Source organism: Dendrobates tinctorius, unplaced genomic scaffold, assembly GCF_039654945.1.
Source record: "Dendrobates tinctorius isolate UK_male_01 unplaced genomic scaffold, ASM3965494v1 ptg000208l, whole genome shotgun sequence".
Lineage (NCBI taxonomy): Eukaryota > Metazoa > Chordata > Amphibia > Anura > Dendrobatidae > Dendrobates > Dendrobates tinctorius.
In genome coordinates, this window is record NW_027361875.1 from 376,866 (window position 1) to 401,066 (window position 24,201).

Genomic DNA, 24,201 nt, shown 5'->3' on the forward strand with positions numbered 1-24,201 from the left:
ACACTGCATGATATGTCCTATCATGTACAGCTGCGGAGGAGTCTTATCTGTGCCATCCATATTTTTACGTTTGTTAGTCATTCTGATAGAAAAATTATTTATGACCAAAATCTAGATTTTAATTTTTTTTTATTTTAATTTTTTTAGATTTTCATATAGCTATTGTTAGCGATAATCACTGAAAATCGCATAGTACTCCTGAGTGTCGGCGACATACCATTAAAATCTGCACCAATTTTCTGGACTGGAAAACTAAAAATGCGTTAAATGAATGTCAGCCAGTGAATATCATCAATCATCTACTCTGTCAAAATAAATACGGACAGTGCTGCGCCAGCACATTGCATTCACTACAGATGGGCAACAAAAGAGAAAGTGTGCCAGATGTTTTCATGCTGAAACGCGTTTTGCTTATGTGATCGTGTATTGCTTTCTTTAGTTTTACTATTTTGTAATCACAATTATTGCATCTTTTGTGGTGCTGTGTTCACCCAGGGGTTGCCGATTTCTAGTGATAAGGTGATATTCGACCATGCTCCTGTGCCAAGTGTCCTTTGGTTAGCTTGAAAAATATGTTTGAGTTCCTGCGGCTGTTCATCAGCTGCAACACGTGCAGGGATGTGTCGAACAGCCGCTTGACTTGCAGCCACAGGGGCTCAAACATATTATTGGAGCACGCTGGTCACTCTGTTGGCACCCGAGCATGCTTAGATATCACACTTATCCCAGCATGTTCGCTCATCACTAGTAGTCAAATAAATAGCCTGTTAAAACCAAGTGGCGCGACATTTTTCATGATCTCTTCAAGCCCTAGATACATGCATTTAAGTAAAAATAGAGCGTTGTCCCCTTTTTATACTTTCACCACCTGCATTGCATAAATGGTGATGCACTGTGACTGCATCTTCATCCCCCTCCCACAGCCATGTCTCCTTTTCCCTGATCTTCATTCACTTTTGGACAGATGAATGTTAGATACATATCTATGTAAAATAAGCTTTAAAAAAAAAGTTGTTTTTTTTTTCGATCTGATGTTTTTATTTTCTATTTTATACAGTACAAGAGATTGACTTTAATGAGCTGTTACTCGAAGAAATTATTGGGATTGGCGGCTTTGGGAAAGTTTACCGTGCCATCTGGGGAGAAGAGGAAGTGGCGGTTAAAGCTGCACGCCACGACCCTGATGAAGATATCAGCCAAACTATTGAGAATGTCCGGCAGGAAGCCAAACTGTTCGCGATGCTCGATCACCCAAACATCATTGCCTTGAGGGGTGTTTGCTTGAAGGAACCCAACCTGTGTTTGATCATGGAGTTTGCCCGAGGTGGATCCTTGAATAGGGTGCTTTCTGGGAAGAAGATTCCTCCAGATATACTTGTAAACTGGGCGGTGCAGATCGCCAGAGGGATGAACTACTTGCATGACGAAGCTATTGTCCCCGTAATCCATCGTGACCTGAAGTCCAGCAACGGTAAGTAGGATACAGGCTGCACGCACGGTCATTGGATGGATTGTTGCAGGGAACCTGCTAGGCCATTCATGCTGCTCAAATTGCAACCAGGTATACTAATTTCTGAAACGCGTCTGCGTCTCCGACAAGATAAATTTTGAGCAACCGGCTGGCAACTAAGGGCAAAGACTACACTAATCCAGCGCCGCTCCCATGCTCATGTGTATTAGGTTACATTGCTACAATGAACTTTTGGTGTTTAGTTGTGTATTTTTTGCTGCTACAAAAATGTAGCGTCTTGCAGTTCCAGCAAAGTTATTGGGATTTTTAGAAATCTCACATACCCTGTGCTTCTTTTTAAAGCGGCATAAACTGACCTTTCCTGATGTAAAACAAAAAAAACACACACTCTAAAACACACTGAAAAACTGCGAGTAATCTCATTTAAATAATGGGTGCAGAAATCCTGCAGCATCAGAAGCTTCTTGTGCGAGCATAACCTTAGGGCCCCATTACACGCAACGATATTGTGAACGATATCGTTGCAATGTAACCAGGTTGGTGACGTTGCAGCGATGTCGAAACGACATCGTTGCGTGTGACACATAGCAGCGATCAACGATCAGTTGGCTGATCGTTAATCGTTGCCTAATGGTCTGGGCCATAAATCTATCGTTGGTCTCCAGCTGGGCAGCACACATCGCTGCGTGTGACAGCGACAGACCAAAGATCAGCGAGCTCCTAGCGCCATACAGCAGACGCTGGGAGCTGGTATCCAGGGTAAACAGCAGGTGACTAAGCGCCGCGCGGCGCTTATTTACCCGCTGTTTACCCTGGATACCAGTGTGCTCGCTGGTCCTGATCGCTGGTGAGTCTGCCTAACTATGTCCCAGCGATCCCATCCACGTCGGATCGTTGGTGGGAATGCTGGGACGTTGAAGCGTGTAACTGGGCCTTTAGTGAGAGACCATTTGGTGCCTGAAGCAGCGTTTGGAAGAGCCGGCCTGGCACTATAGCTGAAGACTAGACTAGTCCGGTGCTGCCTCCGCCCTTGTGTGTTTTGGGAGACCTTTCAGTGCCTGCAGCAGTATTGGGAAGAGCGGATCTGGGGCTTTAGACAGACACTAGACTAGTCCAGCACCTCCCCTGCATCTTTAAAGGGGTTGACTACTACTAGGACAACCCCTTCTCACTATGAATATTTGCCCCCGTTAAAATAAACATGCCAATACTCTCCTCCCATCCCAGCGTTGCTGTCACTCGCGTTCCCAGGGCTCGTATGAGGTTATTTCACATGAGCCATGCACCCAATCAGAGCTGGCATCACTGTCCTCACCTTCGGACGTATAAGTAATCAGGGCAAACGTTCAGCTTAAGAGGGGGTTGTCCCAGTAGTGGACAACTTTTTAAAAAAAAAAAAAAAATAAAATAAAATAATTTTTCTCTGAAATGCAACCAGGCTTCAGTTTGTGGTGCACTTGGTCAGCTGACATGTACTCTTTTAATTTGTAAAAAATCTGTGTTGAAATACTGGTGAGTTTCAGATCCAAAATACGGGAGAAGAATGGTTTGCTGTCTTATGTATGATAGAAATCATGGTCGTCTGAATGCGGCCCAAATGGCTGCTTGGCTTTGCTGGTATTAGCTTGCATGCTGGTGCCGTTTTTATCCATGTTACGCACCATTTCCGTCCTGTGTCGCTGTACCTGTACACACAAATGAAAGGTGAAATCTGGTTGTTATGGGTAATAGTAATGTACGTGTGGGCTTGCATAAGGTGTTATCGGAGCACACTCGTATGCTAATGGTATGCAAGCACGCCAAAGATACTGTTTGAGTCCTTGAGGCTGCATGTCTCGTGGCTGTTTGACAGCTGCAACACATGCAGGGATAGCTTGTTTGTTAGGCAGTCCCTGCATGTGTTGCATTGGTCGAACAGCCACTAGACATGCAGCCGGGGGGACTCGGAATGTATTATCTGAGCATGCCAAAGACATTAGCTTAGCACCCAAGCATGCTCAGATAACTCATTATATGAGGACACGCGTTCATTGCTAGTAATTAATCATTTGAAATAGTTTTCCATTTCCACAGGTTTGATACATCTCCCTCTAAAAATATCTGAACTTGTGTATGTTTCATCTACCATCCAAGAAACTCAGATTTACAAAAGTCTATACAGCCGTAATGCAAATCAAAAATCACACATTCAGTGTTGCATGTATGGCTGCGTACTCAGTGCTGTTGGCTTGTACGCACGTGCACTAGTGGATCACGATTGGCTTTGAAGTTGCCGGAGATATCACTGAGAGTTGTACTTTACAAGAAGTGTTGGATGGTTGAGGTTAAGGCCAAATTCAGTCTTCATTGAAACACTGTCGGTGTATGTCCTGATCGATCGTGGATCTCCTGACCCAAACTAGACATTCTCATACATGCCAGTGACTGTGAATTTCGGGCTGGTCTGGACATCATAGGCTCTGTAGTTGGACAGTGTTTCCTGGACATCTGAATTCAGCCTAACTTGTGGAACACTTTAAAAGGAATCTGACAGCAGTTTTTTGCTATTTAATCTGAAAGTAGCATGATGTAAGGGCAGAGAACCTGATTCCAGGGTTGCATTGCTTATTAGGCATTGTTCTCTTGACTACAATCAATGTTTTATAAGCAGTAGAACTAGTTGGTGTGTGCAAGCTAGTCCAGGTAATCTCTATCCCTACCCCCACCAGTGATTGACAGCTTGCTGACAGTGTACACAGAAGTTGCAGATCAGTGGTGTGGGCTGGTTTATACAGAGCTCAGCATTCTGAGCACAACTAGATCTACAGCAGAGAAAACAGGGATTCTGTCACAACTGCACCAAGCAACCCAATAAGTGACACATAGCTGGAATCAGGCTCTCTGTCCCTATATTGTGCTGCTCTCAGATGACATAACTGGAATCGGGCTCTCTGCCCCTAAAATGCAAACTAAAACACTTAAACAGATATGGAAGGGACTTGCCCTTTCTAAACATCATATCTTTTAGTGGTTTAGCTGTCATAAAGTAAACTATTTTATTTTCAAAAATAAATGAAGGGTCTTCAGTGCACCTTTGGCGACGATAAGGGCTCAGTACACTGCTGTGCCCACTGGTTATACATACTGAGCACTGTCATGTCTCGTTTGACAGCTGCCTGAGCTCGATCAGCGGTTCTGTACGGGCACTACAGGCATGCTCACATGGTAACCTTTTCGGCTTTCAATGTTGGCTCCTGTCTGCAGTACAGTATCAAGCGGCGATTGCAGACAGGAACAGGCAATGATACTGAGCATATACAGAGAAGGTCAATCTGAACTAGAAAGATGAACAATTTCCTCCCCAACATTTTGTAAGGAAAATGATTCATGTTCCTCGGCCCTGGAAATCTTTCCCCACCATCATTCATATTCGTTCGATTTACAGTAACTGATTGTTTTTACTCTTTTTTTTTTTTTTTTTTTTATGCGAAATTAGATATAATTGAGCTTGTAGTAGACCAGTAAGGTGTACATATAGCATTATAAAAACACTACTGCTCTGCAGAAAACCATCTAAGAAATCTTCTCTGCACTTCTTTCTTTCATGTTGGAGGTTGTCCACTACTGTGAGTCAGTTACTAGTTTCACTATAAATGCTTAAAAGGAATCTAAGCAATTTGTTTGCTACCTCACCTGACTGCAGCATGATGTAGGAATAGAGACCCTGAATCCAAAGATGTCACTTAGTTTACTGGGTGTAGCAAGTTGTTGCAGAGTTCTTAGGTTTAGCATGAAGCAGAGCTGAGAAAGCTGCCCCTACCCACAACACAGCTCTCTATATACATAGTCTGCTGTGAGTGAGTTGTTTATCACAGGAGAGGGTGTAGTCGGACCAGCAAGTCACAGCAATGATAATGTAATTGTGCCAAAACCTTTGTTATAAGTAAACACACAGCTTGATAAGTGACACATCATTGAAATTTGTGTTTTTAACCCCTACTTCATGCTGTCCTCAGATTGCATAGCAAAAGCGAGAACACCGCTGGCACAGAAGGCGAGTATAGGTTTATTATGCAGGGCCAAACACTTCCAAGAAAAGGCTGGTAGTGGACAGCCCCTTTAATTCCGACTAGGGCTCCAACTCCTAAAATATACAGTAAATTGGGTACAGTAGTACAATGCAGGATGTTCTGTAAATAAGAATTTGGGCAAGTTATGAAATGTCCTAATGTCTGTACTGTTCCTGATCTAAGGATCTGGGCTTTTAGTTGAGATGAATCTGTGCTGCACTTTATGTACATGCTCAGTAGTGACCAGGGCTGTGGAGATGTAGATGAGATGAATCTGTGCTGCACTTTATGTACATGCTCAGTAGTGACCAGAGTTGTGTTGTGAGCTCATTTTCGGGTTTGCTTCTGGTGAGGTTTATGGAGCTGGCTGTGCTGACAGAGGAGTAGTGAGTTCTCTATCTGGACTCCCTCTGTTCGTGAAGGGAGGTAATGAAGCTGATATAAATGGCAGAGACTGGTCACCTGAGGAAGAGGACTGCGATTGGACATCAGGAGTTTCTGATTGGATTTAAGGCAGCCGACTCCCTAGTTTCTTGCTGGTGATTTTTCCTGACTGTGGCTCCTGGTTTCCAGTTTGGTTCCTGCCTTCCTAAAGCTAAGTTTTCTCTGCTATTGTTCATATGAGTTTTTTGTCTGGTTTACTTAGTTTTTGTGTTCAGCCAGCCCTGGCTGGGACTGGGCTGAATCCCCATTTTTGTCTCTGATCAGTTGATCTCTTTTGCTCTGTCTTCAGAATATACCTGAGTGCTGATATAGTGATTTGAAGTCTAGCGACTTGAGGGCCTTTTTCTATCAGACGTGTTGGACATTCTTTTTGGCAGGGTTTTTTGCGTGATTGCAGACAGCAGCTTTTCCTTCCTGTCCTTTCTAGTTAGCGAGGGCCGCATCGTTTGCTCAGCCTATCTTTCTGCCTGTGTCTGTGTTTTCATCTTGTTTCACCGACAATACATGTTGGGGGCTGTCTATTGCTTTGGGGTCTGCTCCGGGGCAGTTTAGATTTTCCCTTTCTTTCTTTAGGCTTATTTAGTTCTCTGGCCGTGACGAGGCGTCTAGGACCACCGTAGGCAAGCTCCACGGCTACTGCTAGTTGTTGTGGATAGGATCAGGGGTCTGCAATCCGCTAGTTACCAACCTCTCCGGTTTTCTGGGCTTAGCTTGCTTTTTGTTTTTGCCTCCTCGGTGACTCATTCATAACAGAATCACCAGCCATACCGCAGATTCTAGGGTACTCAAAAGCAGGAGAGAATTGTAAAAAAAAAAGTGTAAATTTTTTTTTTTTTAATATGTATATTTTCTCCAGTTTTTCTCTGGGGCCGTAGGAGGATTTTTTTTTTTTTCTTCTCCTTGATGGAGATTAAGCAATTGTCTGATCGTGTGGAGCAGCTCGCTGCTGAAGTGCGGGGAATTTCCGCCTATCTCACTCATTCACATGCTGTTGAACCAAGGATCCCTGCTCCTGATGTGTTTTCTGGGGATCGGTCTAAATTTTTGAGTTTTAAGAATAATTGTAAATTATTTCTTGCCTTGAAGCCTAACTCATCGGGGAGCTCTGCGCAGCAGGTTAAAATTGTCATCTCCTTGCTGCGCGGCGATCCCCAGGATTGGGCGCTTTCTTTGACACCTGAAGATCCTGTTTTGACTAATGTGGATGCATTTTTTCAAGCCTTGGGGTTGTTATATGATGAACCTAATGCTATTGATCAAGCTGAGAGAGCCCTATTGGCATTGAACCAGGGTCAGGATCCTGCAGAGTTATACTGTCAGAAATTCCGAAAGTAGGCGGTCCTTACTACATGGAATGATAGTGCATTGGCAGCTCTCTTTCGGAAGGGTTTGTGTTGTGAGTTCATTTTCCCCTTCACCATTGAGGTCTGATGAACTCCCTCTTCTGGTGAAGGAAGGTAGTGAGGCTGATTACCAAGCACCTGAGCAGGATGATGGTGACTGGAATTGCTGACTGGATATAAGGCAGCCGACGCCCTTCTGCCTTGCTGGTGATTTCTCAGAGGGATTCTAGGAGACCAGTCTGATTCCTGCTCCTCAAAAGCTAAGTTTTCTGCTCTGCTTTTTGCATTTGTGTTTTGGTTTTGTTTTGCCTTGTTTTTCTGGATTTCTGCCATCCCCTGCTGGGGTGAGCTGAATTCCTTTTTGCTCTGTCTTCAGAAAATACCTGAGTACTGATATAGTCTTTTTGAAGCCTAGCGTCTTCAGGGCTTTTTTCCCTGTCAGTCTGTTGGCTCTTGTTTTGATAGGGTTTTGGTGGATTGCAGACAGCAGCTTTTCTGTCCTGTCCTATTTAGTTAGCTTGGGCCCCATCATTTGCTCAGCCTATCTTTCTATCTGTGTGAGTGTTTTTTCATCTTGCTTCACCGTCATTATATGTTGGGGGCTGCCTATTGCTTTGGGGTCTGCTCTGGGGCAGTTTAGATTTCCCTTTCTGTCTTTAGGCTATTTAGTTCTCTGGCTGTGATCGAGGGGGTCTAGGGCACCGTAGGAACTCCCCACGGCTACTGCTAGTTGTTGTTGTTAGGTTCAGGGGTCTGCAATCCGAGAGCTGCCAACTTCTCTGGTTTTCTGGACTTAGCTAGTATTTCTGTTTTTGCCTCCTACGGTGACTCATTCATAACAGGTTTGTCTGAGACTTTAAAAGATACTATGGTGGGATTTCCTGTTCCCTGTGGTCTTGACGATTCTGTCATTAGCCATTCAAGTTGATTGGCGTTTATGTGAACGCAAGACTACACGAGAGGCGCTGCCACATTTTGAACAAATGTCTGAACCTATGCAATGTGATAGTTTTGTCTAGGGCGCAACGTCAGGAGTTTAGAAGGCGTAATAAGCTGTGTTTTTTCTGTGGAGATGCCTCTCATATTATTTCTGTTTGCCCTAAACGAGAGAAACGTTTTGCACACACATTTGCTGTAGGTGGTGTACAACTTAAGTTTCTTTTGGCAATTACTCTGATCTGCTCCTTATCCACATTTTCCGCGAAGGCTTTTGTGGATTCAGGAGCGGCCTTGAATCTAATGGACTTGGATTTTGCTAAACGTTGTGGTTTTCCTATGACACCTCTGCGGACGCCTATTCCTTTGAGGGGTATTGATGCTACTGCTTTGGCGAAGACTAAACCTCAGTTTTGGACCCATGTGATAATGCGGTTCGCCCTAGACCATCAAGAAAATTGCAGATTTTTGGTGTTGCATAATTTGCATGATACCATTGTTCTGGGTTTTCCCTGGTTGCAAATCCATAATCCGGTTTTGGATTGGAAATCTGTGTCTGTGGTGAGTTGGGGTTGTCGGTGTGCTCTTGGTGACACTCCTGTTTTCTCCATGTCTCCCCAGTCGCATGATGTTCCTGACTATTTGGCTGATTTTTCTGATGTATTTAGTGAGAGCAAGTCTGCGTCTTTGCCTCCTCATAGGAGTTATGACTGTGCAATTGAGTTGAGACCTGGGTGTAAATTTCCCAAGGGTCGACTTTTCAATTTATCTGTACCCGAACACGAGGCTATGCGATCTTATTTTAAGGAATCGTTGGAGAAGGGTCTTATTAGACCATCCTCTTCGCCCTTAGGTGCTGGGTTTTTTTTCGTGGCCAAGAAGGATAGTTCATTAAGGCCTTGTATTGACTATCGTTCCCTCAGCAAAATTACGGTTAAATTTCAGTATCCGTTATCCCTGATTTCTGATTTATTCTCCAGAGTTAAAGGTGCTTGCTGGTTTACTAAGCTTGACCTCAGGGGGGCGTATAATCTTATTCGCATCAAGCATGGGGATGAATGGAAGACAGCGTTTAATACTCCAGAGGGACATTTTGAGTACCTGGTGATGCCTTTTGGGCTCACTAATGCCCCTTCTGTCTTCCAATCCTTCATGAATGATATTTTCCGGGACTTTGTGGATAAGTTTTTGATCATCTATCTGGATGATATTTTGATCTTTTCCAGGGATTGGGATTCTCATGTGGAACATGTTCGGACTGTGTTCCGGATTTTGAGGGAGAATTCCTTGTATGTTAAGGGATCGAAGTGCCTTTTTGGTGTACAGAGGATTTCATTTTTGGGATTTATTTTGTCTCCGTCAACTATTGAAATGGACCCGGCCAAGGTACAGGCCATTTATGATTGGGTTCAACCCACTTGTTTGAAGGCTCTCCAGAAGTTTTTGGGTTTGCTAATTTTTATCGTAAATTTATAGCTAATTTTTCTGGTATTGCTAAACCACTGACTGATTTAACTAAGAAGGGTGCTGATGTGCTGAATTGGTCTTCAGAGGCTGTTTCGGCCTTTCAGTAGCTGAAGCGGAGGTTCACTTCTGCTCCGGTTTTGCGGCAATCTGATGTCTCACTTCCTTTTCAGGTGGAGATAGACGCTTCAGAGATTGGTGCAGGAGCTGTTATGTCCCAAAAGGATCCTGTGACTTCTAAAATGAATCCCTGTGCCTTCTTTTCCCTAAAGTTCTCCCCATCTGAGCGCAACTATGATGTGGGGAATCGGGAATTGTTAGCCATGAAATGGGCATTTGAGGAGTGGAGACATTGGTTGGAGGGAGCTAGACATCAAGTTGTGGTCCTCACTGACCACAAGAATTTGATTTACCTTGAGTCGGCCAAACGCTTGAATCCTAGACAGGCTAGGTGGGCCTTGTTTTTTACGCATTTTGATTTTGTGGTCTCCTTTCTTCCAGGCACTAAGAATGTTAAGGCAGACGCCCTTTCTAGGAGTTTCTTTGCTGATTCTCCTATTGTAACCAAGCCTACTACCATCCTAGGTGAGGGGGTAGCTCTTTCTGCCATCTCGCCCGATTTGAGACGTGCTCTGGAAGAATTCCAGGGGGACAAACCTGAGCGTTGTCCTATGGGAAAATTGTATGTTCCTGACCAGTGGAGGAAGAGAGTTATGTCTGAAGTTCATTGCTCCGCATTGGCTGGTCATCCAGGTATTTTTGGTACCAGAGATTTGGTGAGTCGGTCTTTTTGGTGGCCCGCCTTATCTCGAGATGTCAGGAATTTTGTGCAGTCCTCTGGGACTTGTTCCCGGTCTAAACCCTGTTCTCGCTCTAGTGGGTTGATGATGCCCTTGCCGGTGCCTAAGAGGCCATGGACCCATATTTCAATGGATTTTATTTCTGATCTTCCTGTCTCTCAGAGAATGACTGTTATCTGGGTGATTTGTGATAGATTTTCTAAGATGGTCCATCTTGTACAACTCCCAAAGTTGCCATCTTCCTCAGAGTTGGTACCCTTGTTTTTACAACAGTTGGTTCGGTTGCATGGGATTCCTGAGAACATTGTGTTGGACAGAGGAGTTCAGTTTGTTTCCAGATTCTGGAAAGCCTTTTGTTCCAAGCTGGGAATTCAGTTGTCCTTCTCCTCTGCGTTTCACCCTCAGACCAATGGGCAGACGGACAGAACAAACCAGACTTTGGAGTCCTATTTGAGATGTTTTATATCTGCTGATCAGGATGATTGGGTTTCATTTTTGCCCTTGGCCGAATTCGCTTTAAATAATAGAGCTAGTTCTGCCACCTTGATGTCGCCCTTTTTCTGTAACTTTGGGTTTCATCCTTGATTTTCTTCAGGGCAAGTGGAATCTTCAGCCTGCCCAGGTGTTGACACTGTGGTAGAGAGAATGCAGCAGATTTGGGACTAAGTAGTGGATAAGTTGTCTCTCTCCCAGGAAAAGGCCCAGCGGTTTTCTATCCGGCATAGGACCATTGGTCCCCGGTTCAAAGTGGGTGATATGGTTTGGTTGTCATCAAAGAATATCTCCTATGAAGGTGGCTTCTCCAAAGTTCAAGCCAAGATTTATTGGACCTTACAAGATTTTGGAGATTCTTAATCTGGTTTCTTTTCAATTGGCTCTTCCTCTTACGTTTAAGATCCATAACGTGTTTCATAAGTCGCTGTTGAAGAGATATGTTGAGCCAGTAGTTCCTATGGCTGCACCTCCTGACCCTGTATTGGTTGAAGGTAATGTGGAATATGAGGTAGAGAAAATACTGGATTCTCGTCTGGCTAGACGGAGACTCTAGTATTTGGTCAAGTGGAAGGGTTATGGCCAGGAGGACAATTCCTGCTGATATTCTTGCCGATAGATTGGTTCGTACTTTTCATCGGGCCCATCCTGATCTGCCCGGTGGCGTGGATGAGGGTTCGGTGACTCCTCCTCAAGGGGGGGGGATACTGTTGTGTCCTCATTTTCGGGTTTACCTCTGGCTTCTGGTGAGGGTTATGGAGCTGGCTGTGCTGACAGAGGAGTAGTGAGTTCTCTATCTGGACTCCCTCTGTTGGTGAAGGGAGGTAATGAAGCTGATCTAAATGGCAGAGTCCGGCCACCTGAGGAAGAGGACTGCAATTGGACATCATGAGTTTCTGATTGGATTTAAGGCAGCCGACTCCCTAGTTTCTTGCTGGTGATATTTCCTGACTGTGGCTCCTGGTTTCCAGTTTGGTTCCTGCCTTCCTAAAGCTAAGTTTTCTCTGCTAGTGTTCATATGAGCTTTTGTCTGGTTTATTTAGTTTTTGTGTTCAGCCAGCCCTGGCTGGGACTGGGCTGAATCCCCATTTTTGTCTCTGATCAGTTGATCTCTTTTGCTCTGTCTTCAGAATATACCTGAGTGCTGATATAGTGATTTGAAGTCTAGCGACTTCAGGGCCTTTTTCTATCAGATGTGTTGGACATTCTTTTTGGCAGGGTTTTTTGCGTGATTGCAGACAGCAGCTTTTCTTTCCTGTCCTTTCTAGTTAGCGAGGGCCCCATCTTTTGCTCAGCCTATCTTTCTGCCTGTTTCTGTGTTTTCATCTTGTTTCACCGACAATACATGTTGGGGGCTGTCTATTGCTTTGGGGTCTGCTCTGGGGCAGTTTAGATTTTCCCTTTCTTTCTTTAGGCTTATTTAGTTCTCCGGCCGTGACGAGGCATCTAGGACCACCTTAGGCACGCTCCACAGCTACTGCTAGTTGTTGTGGATAGGATCAGGGGTCTGCAATCCGCTAGTTACCAACCCCTGGTTTTCTGGGCTTAGCTTGCTTTTTGTTTTCTCCTCCTCGGTGACTCATTCATAACAGAGATGTAGATGAGATTAATCTGTGCTGCACTTTATGTACATGCTTAGTAGTGACCAGTGCTGTGGGGTCGTAGATAAGATGAATCTGTGCTGCACTTTATGTACATGTTCAGTAGTGGCCAGTGCTGTGGAGTTGTAGATGAGATGAATCTGTGCTGCCCTTTATGTACATGTTCAGTAGTGACCAGTGCTGTGGAGTTGTAGATGAGATGAATCTGTGCTGCACTTTATGTACATGCTCAGTAGTGACCAGTGCTGTGGAGACGTAGATGAGATGAATCTGTGCTGCACTTTATGTACATGTTCAGTAGTGACCAGTGCTGTTGGGTTGTAGATGAGATGAATCTGTGCTGCACTTTATGTACATGCTCATAGACACAGGAAAAAACAAAGGGGCGATCAAGAAAGTCCAGAAGACTAGATAAATTCAAAAGGTAAAAAATTGAATCTTTATTATAATACGACCAAGGTATATGGAAAAGGAAATCAAGTCAAACATGACCATGGTAGCACGATGGCGACCAAGTGGGGCATACACAGGGCTTATGGACAGTACAGGGGAAAACAGGTTGCTTATACATAATTATGCTGATAACATTGAAAATATAGCACCCATCCCCAGACCATACATGTTACATAAAGAACCCAACAGGATATACTGATATGAAGATAGCACTATACCATAATAACACATGAAAACATCTTTACCTGTTGGAATAAGTGGAGGTCCACCCAGGTATGACCCCCCCCCCAACGCACGTTTCGGCAAATGGCCTTTTTCAAGGGGTGATGGGAAGAAGGAAGTGAGGGATATTTAAGATAGAGTCCACCAATGAGATAGTGGATCACACACATGTGACAAGTCAAGCCAATCATACATATATCAAGGATCACTCCCAAATATGGCGCTTGTAACCATGGTTACAACACACAAACCAAGCAGCTCCACGTATCAACATCTCATATATCAGTACCCAGCAAGGAAAGACGGACAAGTACCACGTCCGAAATTTTATTATAGTAAAGGCGCCATCACTAACCTATGAAAAATACCGCAAGGAATATCTAATATTAGGGCATAAAGTGCTGCGCCTCGTCCTGCTTTGATGACATCTATTGGCGCGATAACATGAGCAAGAGTAACATCGGATCGACTCCTCCCCCTAGTGGGTCACAAACAACGGCGCTTCCAATCATAATGACGCGGTTACAGGAGCGAGATCCACGTCACAGACTCCTTCCCCTAGTGAATCATATGTGACAACGCGTCCAACCATGATGATGCGCTACGTCACCCTGGCAACCATAACGGCGGGCGGCGTCGGCATCGAACAGTCGTGACGCCACATCACGTGACTGATCACAGGACCCGATGCCAAGAGCCGATCGACGTGTGGGAGACAGCGGCGCGTGCGGAGGGAGCGTGTTGTGAGTTCATTTTCCCGTTCGTCACTGAGGTCTGGTGAACTCCCTATTCTGGTAAAGGAAGGTAATGAGCCTGATTATCAGGCACCTGATCCTGATGATGATGACTGGCTGAGTGGAGTCACGGACTGGATATAAGGCTGCCGACGCCCTTCTGCCCTGCGGGTGATTTCTCTGTGGACTTCTAGGATACCAGTCTGATTCCTGCTCCTCTAAAGCTAAGTTTTCTGCTTTGCCTGTTAGCATTTGTGTTTTGTTTTTGTTTGCCTTGCTTTTCTGGATTCTGCCATTCCCTGCTGGGGTGAGCTGAATCTCCTTTTGCCTGTTGCTCTGTCTTCAGAATATTCCTGAGTACTGACATAGCTTTTTGAAGCCTAGCGTCTCCAGGGCCTTTTTCACTGTCAGTTTGTTGGCTCTTATTTTCATAGGGATTTACACGGATTGCAGACAGCAGCCTTCCTGTCATTTCCTACCTAGTTAGCTTGGGCCCTGTCTTTGCTCAGTCTATCTTTCTGTCTGTGTTAGTGTCCTTTCTTCTTGCTTCACCGTCATTATATGTTGGGGGCTGCCTTTTGCTTTGGGGTCTGCTCTGGGGCAGTTTAGATTTCCCTTTCTGTCTTTAGGCTATATAGTTCTCCGGCTGTGATCGAGGGGTCTAGGGCATCGTAGGAACCCCCCACGGCTACTGCTAGTTGTGTTGATAGGTTCAGGGGTCTGCAATCCGATAGCTGCCAACTTCTCTGGTTTTCTGGACTTAGCTAGCATTTCTGTTTTTGCCTCCTACGGTGACTCATTCATAACAGGAGCGCCAGTAACATAAAGAGGGAATTAGACTCGTGCTGGTACAGAACCTATAAGGATATGAGTGCCGATATTGTAATCACAGAAAAAGAATCAGAAACAAATATGGCAATGAGAGCTGCATAGATATATATAAAATTAGTGTCTGATGCCTAAAGCATATATAGCTACTGGACCATATGTTCAACCATGTGAAATTATATATATATATATATATATATATATATAATATATATACTACGCCAACAAAATTTGCTAACAATATTAACTAGTACAATAGCCTAAGTGTATATATAGATAAAAGCCTTTATAACACTACATTAATACTGTGGCATACAATAGCAGAAGAGGAGAGACATTATATAGATATATCGTCAAAACATCAAATATAAGAAAACCACAAAATAGCATGGGCAAAACTATACAGTATATATAGCATTCAAAATATTGGACAACATCGCAGGTACACCCGAAACCACAAGTATGCGATGTAAATTGCCACGAAGATGCCCATAATGTTCCTCATCTTCAAGATATGATATACCAGGATGTATTCAAATAGGGGAGGACCAAGTAGATTTCCAAGAGGCGCAAGAGTCACTCCTCCTTGCTACAACTGAGTGTTAACACACTCCACCGTCTCGCCACCACCCCACATAGAGCGACCGCTCTGACCCTGGCTAACCTAAAGGCATAAGTGACCATTACCTAATTCAGGACAGCCCTTAGTTCAGAACTACTACAGGCATACTCGCTGTCCCTACTTTGATCATAAGGACCACATCCTTCATGAACCACTACATTGTTCAAGGCGACTTATGTGATCAAGGTCTTGAATGACCGAAACGTCATTCTGTCGCAATCACTATAAGAGCACTTGTTTTCAATAATTTTCACTAATAAGCAAATACTCCTTAAGTGTATGTGTGCAGTGATTCTAATAGACATATACAGTATATATAGCATTCAAAATATTGGACAACATCGCAGGTACACCCGAAACCACAAGTATGCGATGTAAATTGCCACGAAGATGCCCATAATGTTCCTCATCTTCAAGATATGATATACCAGGATGTATTCAAATAGGGGAGGACCAAGTAGATTTCCAAAAGGCGCGAGAATTGATACACAATTGTGTAATATTGGAGAACTCTAAAGATAAAAACACAAAATTACAAACTAAAGAAAAATAAAAGAAAAATAAAAACACAGGCCCAAGGCCACACTACGGCCACCTATAAAGATGGAAGCCGTTTAGAGGAATGTAGCAAAGCTGATGGCCTCGTTTAGTCCCTTCGGATGAACCGTGTCTAATAGCCAAATCCAGCGTGTCTCACATTGTAAGAGTCTCTGGGTTTGATTACCTCCACGAACCCCTGGGTTGATAGCATCAATGCCGCGAACGTGGAGCAACGATGCATCACAACCGTGTTTCAATTTGAAATGACGAGGTAACGTCCTAAGTGTGGCCGGATCATCATGGCCGCCTGTATCCCCAATACATGCTCACGGACACGTGTCTTCAATGGCCGGGTAGTCATGCCTATATATATCAGGTTACATGGACATAATGCAAAGTATATAACATAGCGGGTGGTACACACAATGCGATGCCGAATAGTAAATGTCCTATTCCCTGATGAATTGAAGAACGTGTCCGCTTGGTCAATATTGGGGCAGGCGACACAACGGCCACAGGGAGCACAGCCACACCTAGGACGACTCAAATTCAAAAAACTATATTTTGGTTCAGGCTGATAGTGACTATGAACCAAATAATCTTTGAGATTCATAGAGCGTCGTATGGTGACACTTGGTTTATGCGGAATTAGCTGGTTCAAGATGGGGTCCGTTTGAAGTATGGGCCAAGCCCTTTGTAGACAACTTTTCATTTTTGAGAATTGAGCGTGATAATTGGTAATAAATCTAATTTTATTACTAGATCTATTTTCTCTCTGCTTATACAATAGAGATTGGCATGTAGACCATCTAGCACGATTGTAGGCTCTCTTAATGGCTCACCTGCTGTATCCCCTCTCCAAGAACCTGTCAGAAAGATCTTGGGCTTGGAATACGAAATCTTGATCATTAGAACAGATCCTGCGTAGATGCAGGAACTGGCCTATTGGAATTGAATTTATCAGTGGTTTGGGATCAGCTGAGGAGGCATGGAGCAACATATTAGAGGTAGTTTCCTTCCTAAATATGCTAGTCTGAAGTGTGTTATCATTATCTCTCCACACATTGACATCTAGAAAGCTTACTTTGGTCATGTCATATAGTGATATGTTAGATGAATATTCCTGTCATTTGAGTTTATGCCCTCCATGAAATTAGATAGCTGTACCTAATTTCCCTGCCAGACCAGAAAAATATCGTCGATGTACCGCACCCAAAAGGGGATGCGGTCCATCGACTGATACCGGTCAGACAGGGGGAGGTCCCTCTCCCACAGCCCCAGGAAATGTTGGCGTAAGATGGTGCAAAGGATGCCCCCCATCGCTGTCCCCATGAAAGTAAAAAAAATTGTGTGTCAGGGAAAACTCAATTAGTTCAAGAACCAAAGAAACGATCTCAGGAGGCAAATTGGACATATTAAGAAAGTATCTTGTGGCTGATAGTCCATCATTATGCCGAATGCTGGTGTACAAGGATTCAACGTCACCTGTCACCAGCATAGTATCAGTGCCAATATGGAGCCCATCTATTCTCTTTAAGAATTCTCCCGTATCCAACAAAAAAGAGGGCAGGCTCTCCACTACAGGCTGCAATTTAGAGTCGATCCAACGATTTACTCTTTCTAGATATTTCTGGTTCTGGCAACTGATCGGGCGTCCTGGGGGGCCTCCAGACTGTTGTGTACCTTAGGCAACAGATAACATGTTGCAATGGTTGGTTCTTGTACCTGAAGAGCGCCAGCCAGTTCCTTAGTAATAACCCCATTAAAAACAGCAGAGTTAAGGATTTTGTTTAGTTGTGTTACAAATGACAAAAAGGGGGTTAAACATTAGGCGCTTATAGCAGATTTTATTATTCAGTTGTCGAAAAGCCTCCTTCTCATAGAGAGATTTGGGCCAAATAACCACGTTTCCCCCTTTGTCAGCTGGCTTTAACACAACATCTGGAAGCCCCCTCAGGACGTCCAACCTCCTACGTTAATCACAACTAAGATTGTCCCTGCCTACTTCTCTCGGAATATTCATAAATTCTCTAGTGACGACCTGAACGAAGAGATCAACGGCTGAACATGATGTGAGAGGAGGAAATTTTTTGGATTTAGTTTTAAGAGATTGAGGAATCTTACCTCCCTCGCCAGATTCATGCTCGGTGGAAAGATCCTCAAGGTCTTGCACGGTTAGTTGTTCCTTTTCTGTGGGAAAAAGATTTTGCAAATCAGGGTCAAAAAAATGTTTTTTAAATATCAGGGATCTAGCAAACAAATGTAGATCCTTTTATTGCCACAAAGGTGTTGAAATGAGACTTTGGGGAGAAAGTGAGTCCTCTACTCATTAGCGACAAGTCAGTCAGTCAAAATATGAGAACTGAGATTAATTACCTTATTGCTTTTCTTGCGTTCAGGAGACTTGAATTGCATCCGCTTGTAAGGATGGAAATTGACATCTCTCACTCTCTTTGGCCTAGGCCCAGACCGTGTTGTTATGGAAGATGTAGACCACTGAAGAGTCACTCATAGAAGATAGAGAACTCACTGAGGATACTCCATGTAAATTTGGAGCTTTAATGTTGGATTTCCTCCAATAGTAGACACTCTTATTTGCAAAATCTTTAGTATCACGTTGAAATTTAGAATCCTGAATTTCATTTATTTTTTTAACACATAAATCCAAATTCTTCTCATTTCTAGATTCAAAGTCAGCAATCTTATCAGATGGACATACTGCCTTGAAATTGCGTTCTGCATCATCTGTTGATTTATCAAGATCTATAATGATCTTGGAATTACGTTCAATTAACTTCAAAAAAATTGAGGAGCAGGCTCCACATGCTTCCTCCCAGCGTTTAATAAAATCATCATCCTCAATTGGAAAAGAGGGGGTGACCCTCAGTAGTGACCAGTGCTGTGGGGTTGTAGATGAGATGAATCTGTGCTGCCCTTTATGTACATGCTCAGTAGTGACCAGTGCTGTGGAGATGTAGATGAGATGAATCTGTGCTGCACTTTATGTACATGCTCAGTAGTGACCAGTGCTGTGGAGATGTAGATGAGATGAATCTGTGCTGCACTTTATGTACATGCTCAGTAGTGACCAGTGCTGTGGAGATGTAGATGAGATGAATCTGTGCTGCACTTTATGTACATGCTCAGTAGAGACCAGTGCTGTGGAGTCGTAGATGAGATGAATCTGTGCTGCACTTTATGTACATGCTCAGTAGTGACCTGTGCTGTGGAGATGTAGATGAGATGAATCTGTGCTGCACTTTATGTACATGCTCAGTAGTGACCAGTGCTGTGGAGATGTAGATGAGATGAATCTGTGCTGCACTTTATGTACATGCTCAGTAGTGACCAGTGCTGTGGAGATGTAGATGAGATGAATCTGTGCTGCACTTTATGTACATGCTCAGTAGTGACCAGTGCTGTGGAGTTGTAGATGAGATGAATCTGTGCTGCACTTTATGTACATGCTCAGTAGAGACCAGTGCTGTGGAGTCGTAGATGAGATGAATCTGTGCTGCACTTTATGTACATGCTCAGTAGTGACCTGTGCTGTGGAGATGTAGATGAGATGAATCTGTGCGGCACTTTATGTACATGCTCAGTAGTGACCAGTGCTGTGGAGTTGTAGATGAGATGAATCTGTGCTGAAGACTTGATAAATTCCACAGAAAAACTTTATTCACATATTTTCATAATAGAAACAAAGGGGAAGAAGACCCCCACGCCTCTGAAGAAGAACCTGTTGTGACGTTCGAAACGCTTAAGGCATGGGGGTCTTCTTCCCCTTTCTGTTTTTATTATGAAAATATGTGAATAAAGTTTTTCCGTGGATTTTATCAAGTCTTCAGTGCCGGATCTTCCTTCTCTTCTTATGTTTGCTACACATGGTGGTCAGCCATTTGATCCATAGGCACGACCGGCTTACAGGACTATTTTTGTTGAGCACAAATCCCTTTCCCTTTTCCTATTTTTCAACTTTATGTACATGCTCAGTAGTGACCAGGGCTGTGGAGTCATCGATGAGATGAATCTATGCTGCACTTTATGTACATGCTCAGTAGTGACCAGTGCTGTGGAGTTGTAGATGAGATGAATCTGTGCTGCACTTTATGTACATGCTCAGTAGTGACCAGGGCTGTGGAGTCATAGATGAGATGAATCTATGCTGCACTTTATGTACATGCTCAGTAGTGGCCAGTGCTGTGGAGTCGTAGATTAGATGAATCTGTGCTTCACTTTATGTACATGCTCAGTAGTGACCAGTGCTTTGGAGCCGTAGATGAGATAAATCTGTGCTGCACTTTATGTACATGCTCAGTGGTGACCAGTGCTATGGAGTCGTAGATGAGATGAATCTGTGGTGCACTTTATGTACATGCTCAGTAGTGACCAGTGCTGTTGAGTTGGGAGTTGAGGAGTTGGAGGTTTGACTTGCCGAATGCACAGCTCTGATTAAAATGTATGCTCAGTAGATTCCTGCGCTCTCCTGCCAGCTCTGATCAGAAGTAGTGAGCTGGCAACAGAGCGCAGTGCATGTTTTATGAAGATTACCCAGCGTCCAGGGAAAGCAGAGACATACCCGCAAGTGACCAGCAGATTTCAATTGGATTCAGGTTTGGGCCATTCCAAAACGTTTAATCTTCTTCTGACACAGACATACTTTGGTTGATTTGGAGGTGTTCTCAGTGTTGTTGTGTTGAATGGTAAATTCTTCTTTATCATTTTAGCAGAAGCGCAAAGGTTTTGTTGCAAAATAGACTGATGCTTGGAATTGTTCATAATTCTCTCCACCTTGACTAAACCTCAGTTCCAGCTGCTTCCACCATATTTCACAGTGGGCATGGTGCTCTTTTGGTGATGAGCAGTGTTACCTTTGTGCCAAACATACGTTTTTAGAATTATAACCAAAAATTTCAACCTTAGTCTCATCAGACCAGAACCTGTTTCCCACAAGCTTTTGGAAGACTCTATGTTGGTTTCGACAACACCTAGCCGGACTTGGATGTTTTTCTTTGTCCGTCTTACAACACTACACCACACCACAAGACGGACATAAGAAGAATAAAGGAAATTGTTTCCACATGCAGTACATAACCAGTTCCTTCTAGAAATTCCTGCAGCTCCTTTAATGTTGCTGTAAGTCTCTTGGCATTTTTTTTCTCATCTTTTAATCAATCTGGGGGATGCCCAGCTCTAGGTAATGTAACAGACATGTTAGATTGAAGCTACTTCTTGATGATGTCTTCATTGTACTCCATAGTATATCTATTGCCTTGGAAGAAATGTTGTACCCTTTTCCTAATTGAAAAGGAAATGAGATCGCTTTGCTGTGTTGTAAGCGGTTTACAGACCATGGCTTTTGCTGTAAAATGCAGGGTGTTCACACTTATGCAACCACATTTGTTTTGTTGCTTTTATTTTCCCCATGAAATGATGTAGAAAAAATTCTGAAAATAATCTTGATGTCGTTTTTTTTTTTCTGTCATTTTAACAGGCTTGTATTGACTACTTATATTCACTATTTAGGTATCTTTTTATACAAGGTTTAAACAGTTTGCTAGGTGGATCCTGGATTTTGTTGGTAATGTAGTTCGGTATCTTCTGGACAGACCAGTGTGATAGTCTGGCATCAAGGATTCTGCTTGCTCTTGTCTGGGTGTAGTTTGCTTTCCATAAAGCACAAGTGACAGCTTATTGATGGCTTAACACTAGGACTACTGGACTCGTGACCCCGCCTAGAACTACTGAAAGGAGTCATTTTGACTCCTTGCTTGTTTTCGTTTATTTTTAGAGTTTCATTTGTGGTTATTTATTAATAATTATATTTTTTGTAATGTATTATTATTGTTAGATCCAACAGTAATGCTTTTGATTGTTTTTTTTCTGCTTTTCTTATTTTTCTACAGAAAATAACAATTATAATAGACGTTTTTCAAACATTTTTTTTTATTCAAGTGCACACATATAAACAACAACTGAAGAACAAAAAGCAGAGAAAATGTAGGTGGAGGAGCATAAAAATGAAAATATGGCGCAGAATTCACCTTCTAAACATTTGGTGTTTCGCATTTTAGGCATTGCCTTTGATTTATGGCAGTACATTGCCCACACAAAGACTTACCACAAGTCTTACAATTGCCGACAGATCTATTTTTCTTGCACTTTTCTTTGATCTGGCAAAATTTTGTTTGAACCATCACTTCTGAGCATGTAGAAACTTGGGACGTGGAACCCTTTTCCCTATCTGTGACATAAGGACCACTCAACTCTCTCACAAGCGTTTGCAAAAATGCCTTGCGTGACATTTTTTGGTGGGTAATCTCCTTGAATATTATCCATGCATTTATACCCGCAAAGTCTAAGGCATTTTCAAATGCATGAACAGGCCATCTCCTTGTGCATGTTCGTGTGGTATATTTTCGTGCCATCTGATCCACTACATCTACTCCATATTTTGTTTCATTGTAAAACTTTACCGTTTCTGGAGTTTTTTTAGCGGAATCAGACGCAACAACAACATCTGGATGGACGGAACTCAAAATGACAACATTTTTGTTGGGCTTTCCTTGATATACTGTAAGTGTAAAATTGTCTTCATTTCTAAACACTTTAGTGTTGTACAATTCCTCTTTCATGGATTTTAGTTCTTTGGGCACTTCTCGCCTTATCTTGTTCAGTGTTCCCACGATGGTTGTTCCTTTGCTTTTTAGCTGTTTAGCTAATTTTACTGAAGTAAAATAATTATCGGTTGTAACATTGCGACCTTTTTTCAAAAACGGGTCCAATAACTTCATTACCACATGGTCAGCTAAACGGTCCTCAGCACGGCGTGTGTCATCTTTTGCCTAGATAAGGGAAGCCATTTGCCAGATATTTGCTCTCCTTATCAACAGCTAGCCAATATTTGTGGCCATATTTATCTGGTTTGGAAGGCATGTACTGCGTGAATGGACACCTAGTTTTGCTTGGGAAAAGTTGCTCATCCACCGTTATGTATGGGCCAGGTTTGTAACACGCAATACAATTTTCAATAAACCTGTCCCACACAGTAGAAAATAGAGCAAACTTGTCCGTTTGCAGTCTCTCCGATCGAGTAGATTTCTCATCAAATCTGATAAGATAAGAGCCTAGAGTAAACAAGCTATTTTGTTCAGTATTACACAGAAATACAAGCAGGTAAAACACAAGGAAAATGTGAAAAGTTGACATGTAAATTGAACTACATCTATATGAACATCAGGGTAAATAAGACAGAGTGAAAAAATTATGCACAAAACTTTATAGCAACATTTAGTGACAAAAGGACCTCAAAATATAGTAGGGAGTCAAAATGACTCCCTTCAGTAGTTCTTGGTAAATTTTGAAAAAAACGCGCAAATTTTTCACCAAAATTATTTATTCTCACAAAATCTTTTTTCACATCATATTTGAGGAAAAGTCACCGAGTTTCAAGCCGGAATTCTGAAAAATGTAGTCACAGAAGAGAAATAAAAAACGAAAGGAGTCAAAATGACTCCATCAGTAGTTCTAGTTAAGTTCAGTTTAACGTACACCAAAGTAGTAGTAGCCAGCAATTGCTCATTAAAGAAAGCCCTTCAAAAAATCTAAATCTTTTCGGTTTTGGACTGTCCACATTATTGCGGAAAGGTTAGGAGACCCAGGAGGAGAAAGCACTGATGCACCAAATGCTCCCACTAAATTGATGTCTGAATCTAGCAAAAACTGCAGAAACTAAAGCATTTTAATAGCTCCAAAAATGTATATATCAGCAATGAACTACTCTAATACATCAGAGAACATGGCAAAGTAAAATGGAAAACTAAAATATTTAAAAAGGGCTGAATTAGAACCTAGTTAGTCTAGTAGCCTAATTCATGGGTCATATGTGGATATGTGGGATCTGGTTGCAGACTGGTCAATGCTTTGTAAAAGGTGTTGGGGACCTGCTTGGGCTTCTCTGCAATCTTAGCATTTATATAGCCAGGCCCCTTTCTGAAATGAATTGATTTTCATGCTTTAGCACTGAAGGGAAAGTGAAAATGTGAATATTATCTGGCCTGGAAACTAAACACTATTTGTAAGTTGTGGGAATATAATTTTGTGCACTTATAATTTTTAATGTGTGATCATACCTCCTGCGCTGATCTCTCACTCTGAATTCACTGGTGAAGTCCTTCTTCAGTAAAGATATTGTATCTCACT

At 42.8% G+C, this 24,201-nt stretch overlaps 1 protein-coding gene across 1 annotated transcript in view; it reads left to right on the forward strand.

Annotated features, from left to right (window-relative positions):
• Positions 1-24,201, forward strand: part of MAP3K9 (mitogen-activated protein kinase kinase kinase 9) — an 88,569-nt gene that overhangs the window by 23,593 nt on the left and 40,775 nt on the right. The window contains exon 2 of the mRNA XM_073554141.1: positions 1,058-1,471. Within this exon, the coding sequence (XP_073410242.1) occupies positions 1,058-1,471 (414 nt within the window). The remainder of the gene's footprint in view (positions 1-1,057; positions 1,472-24,201) is intronic.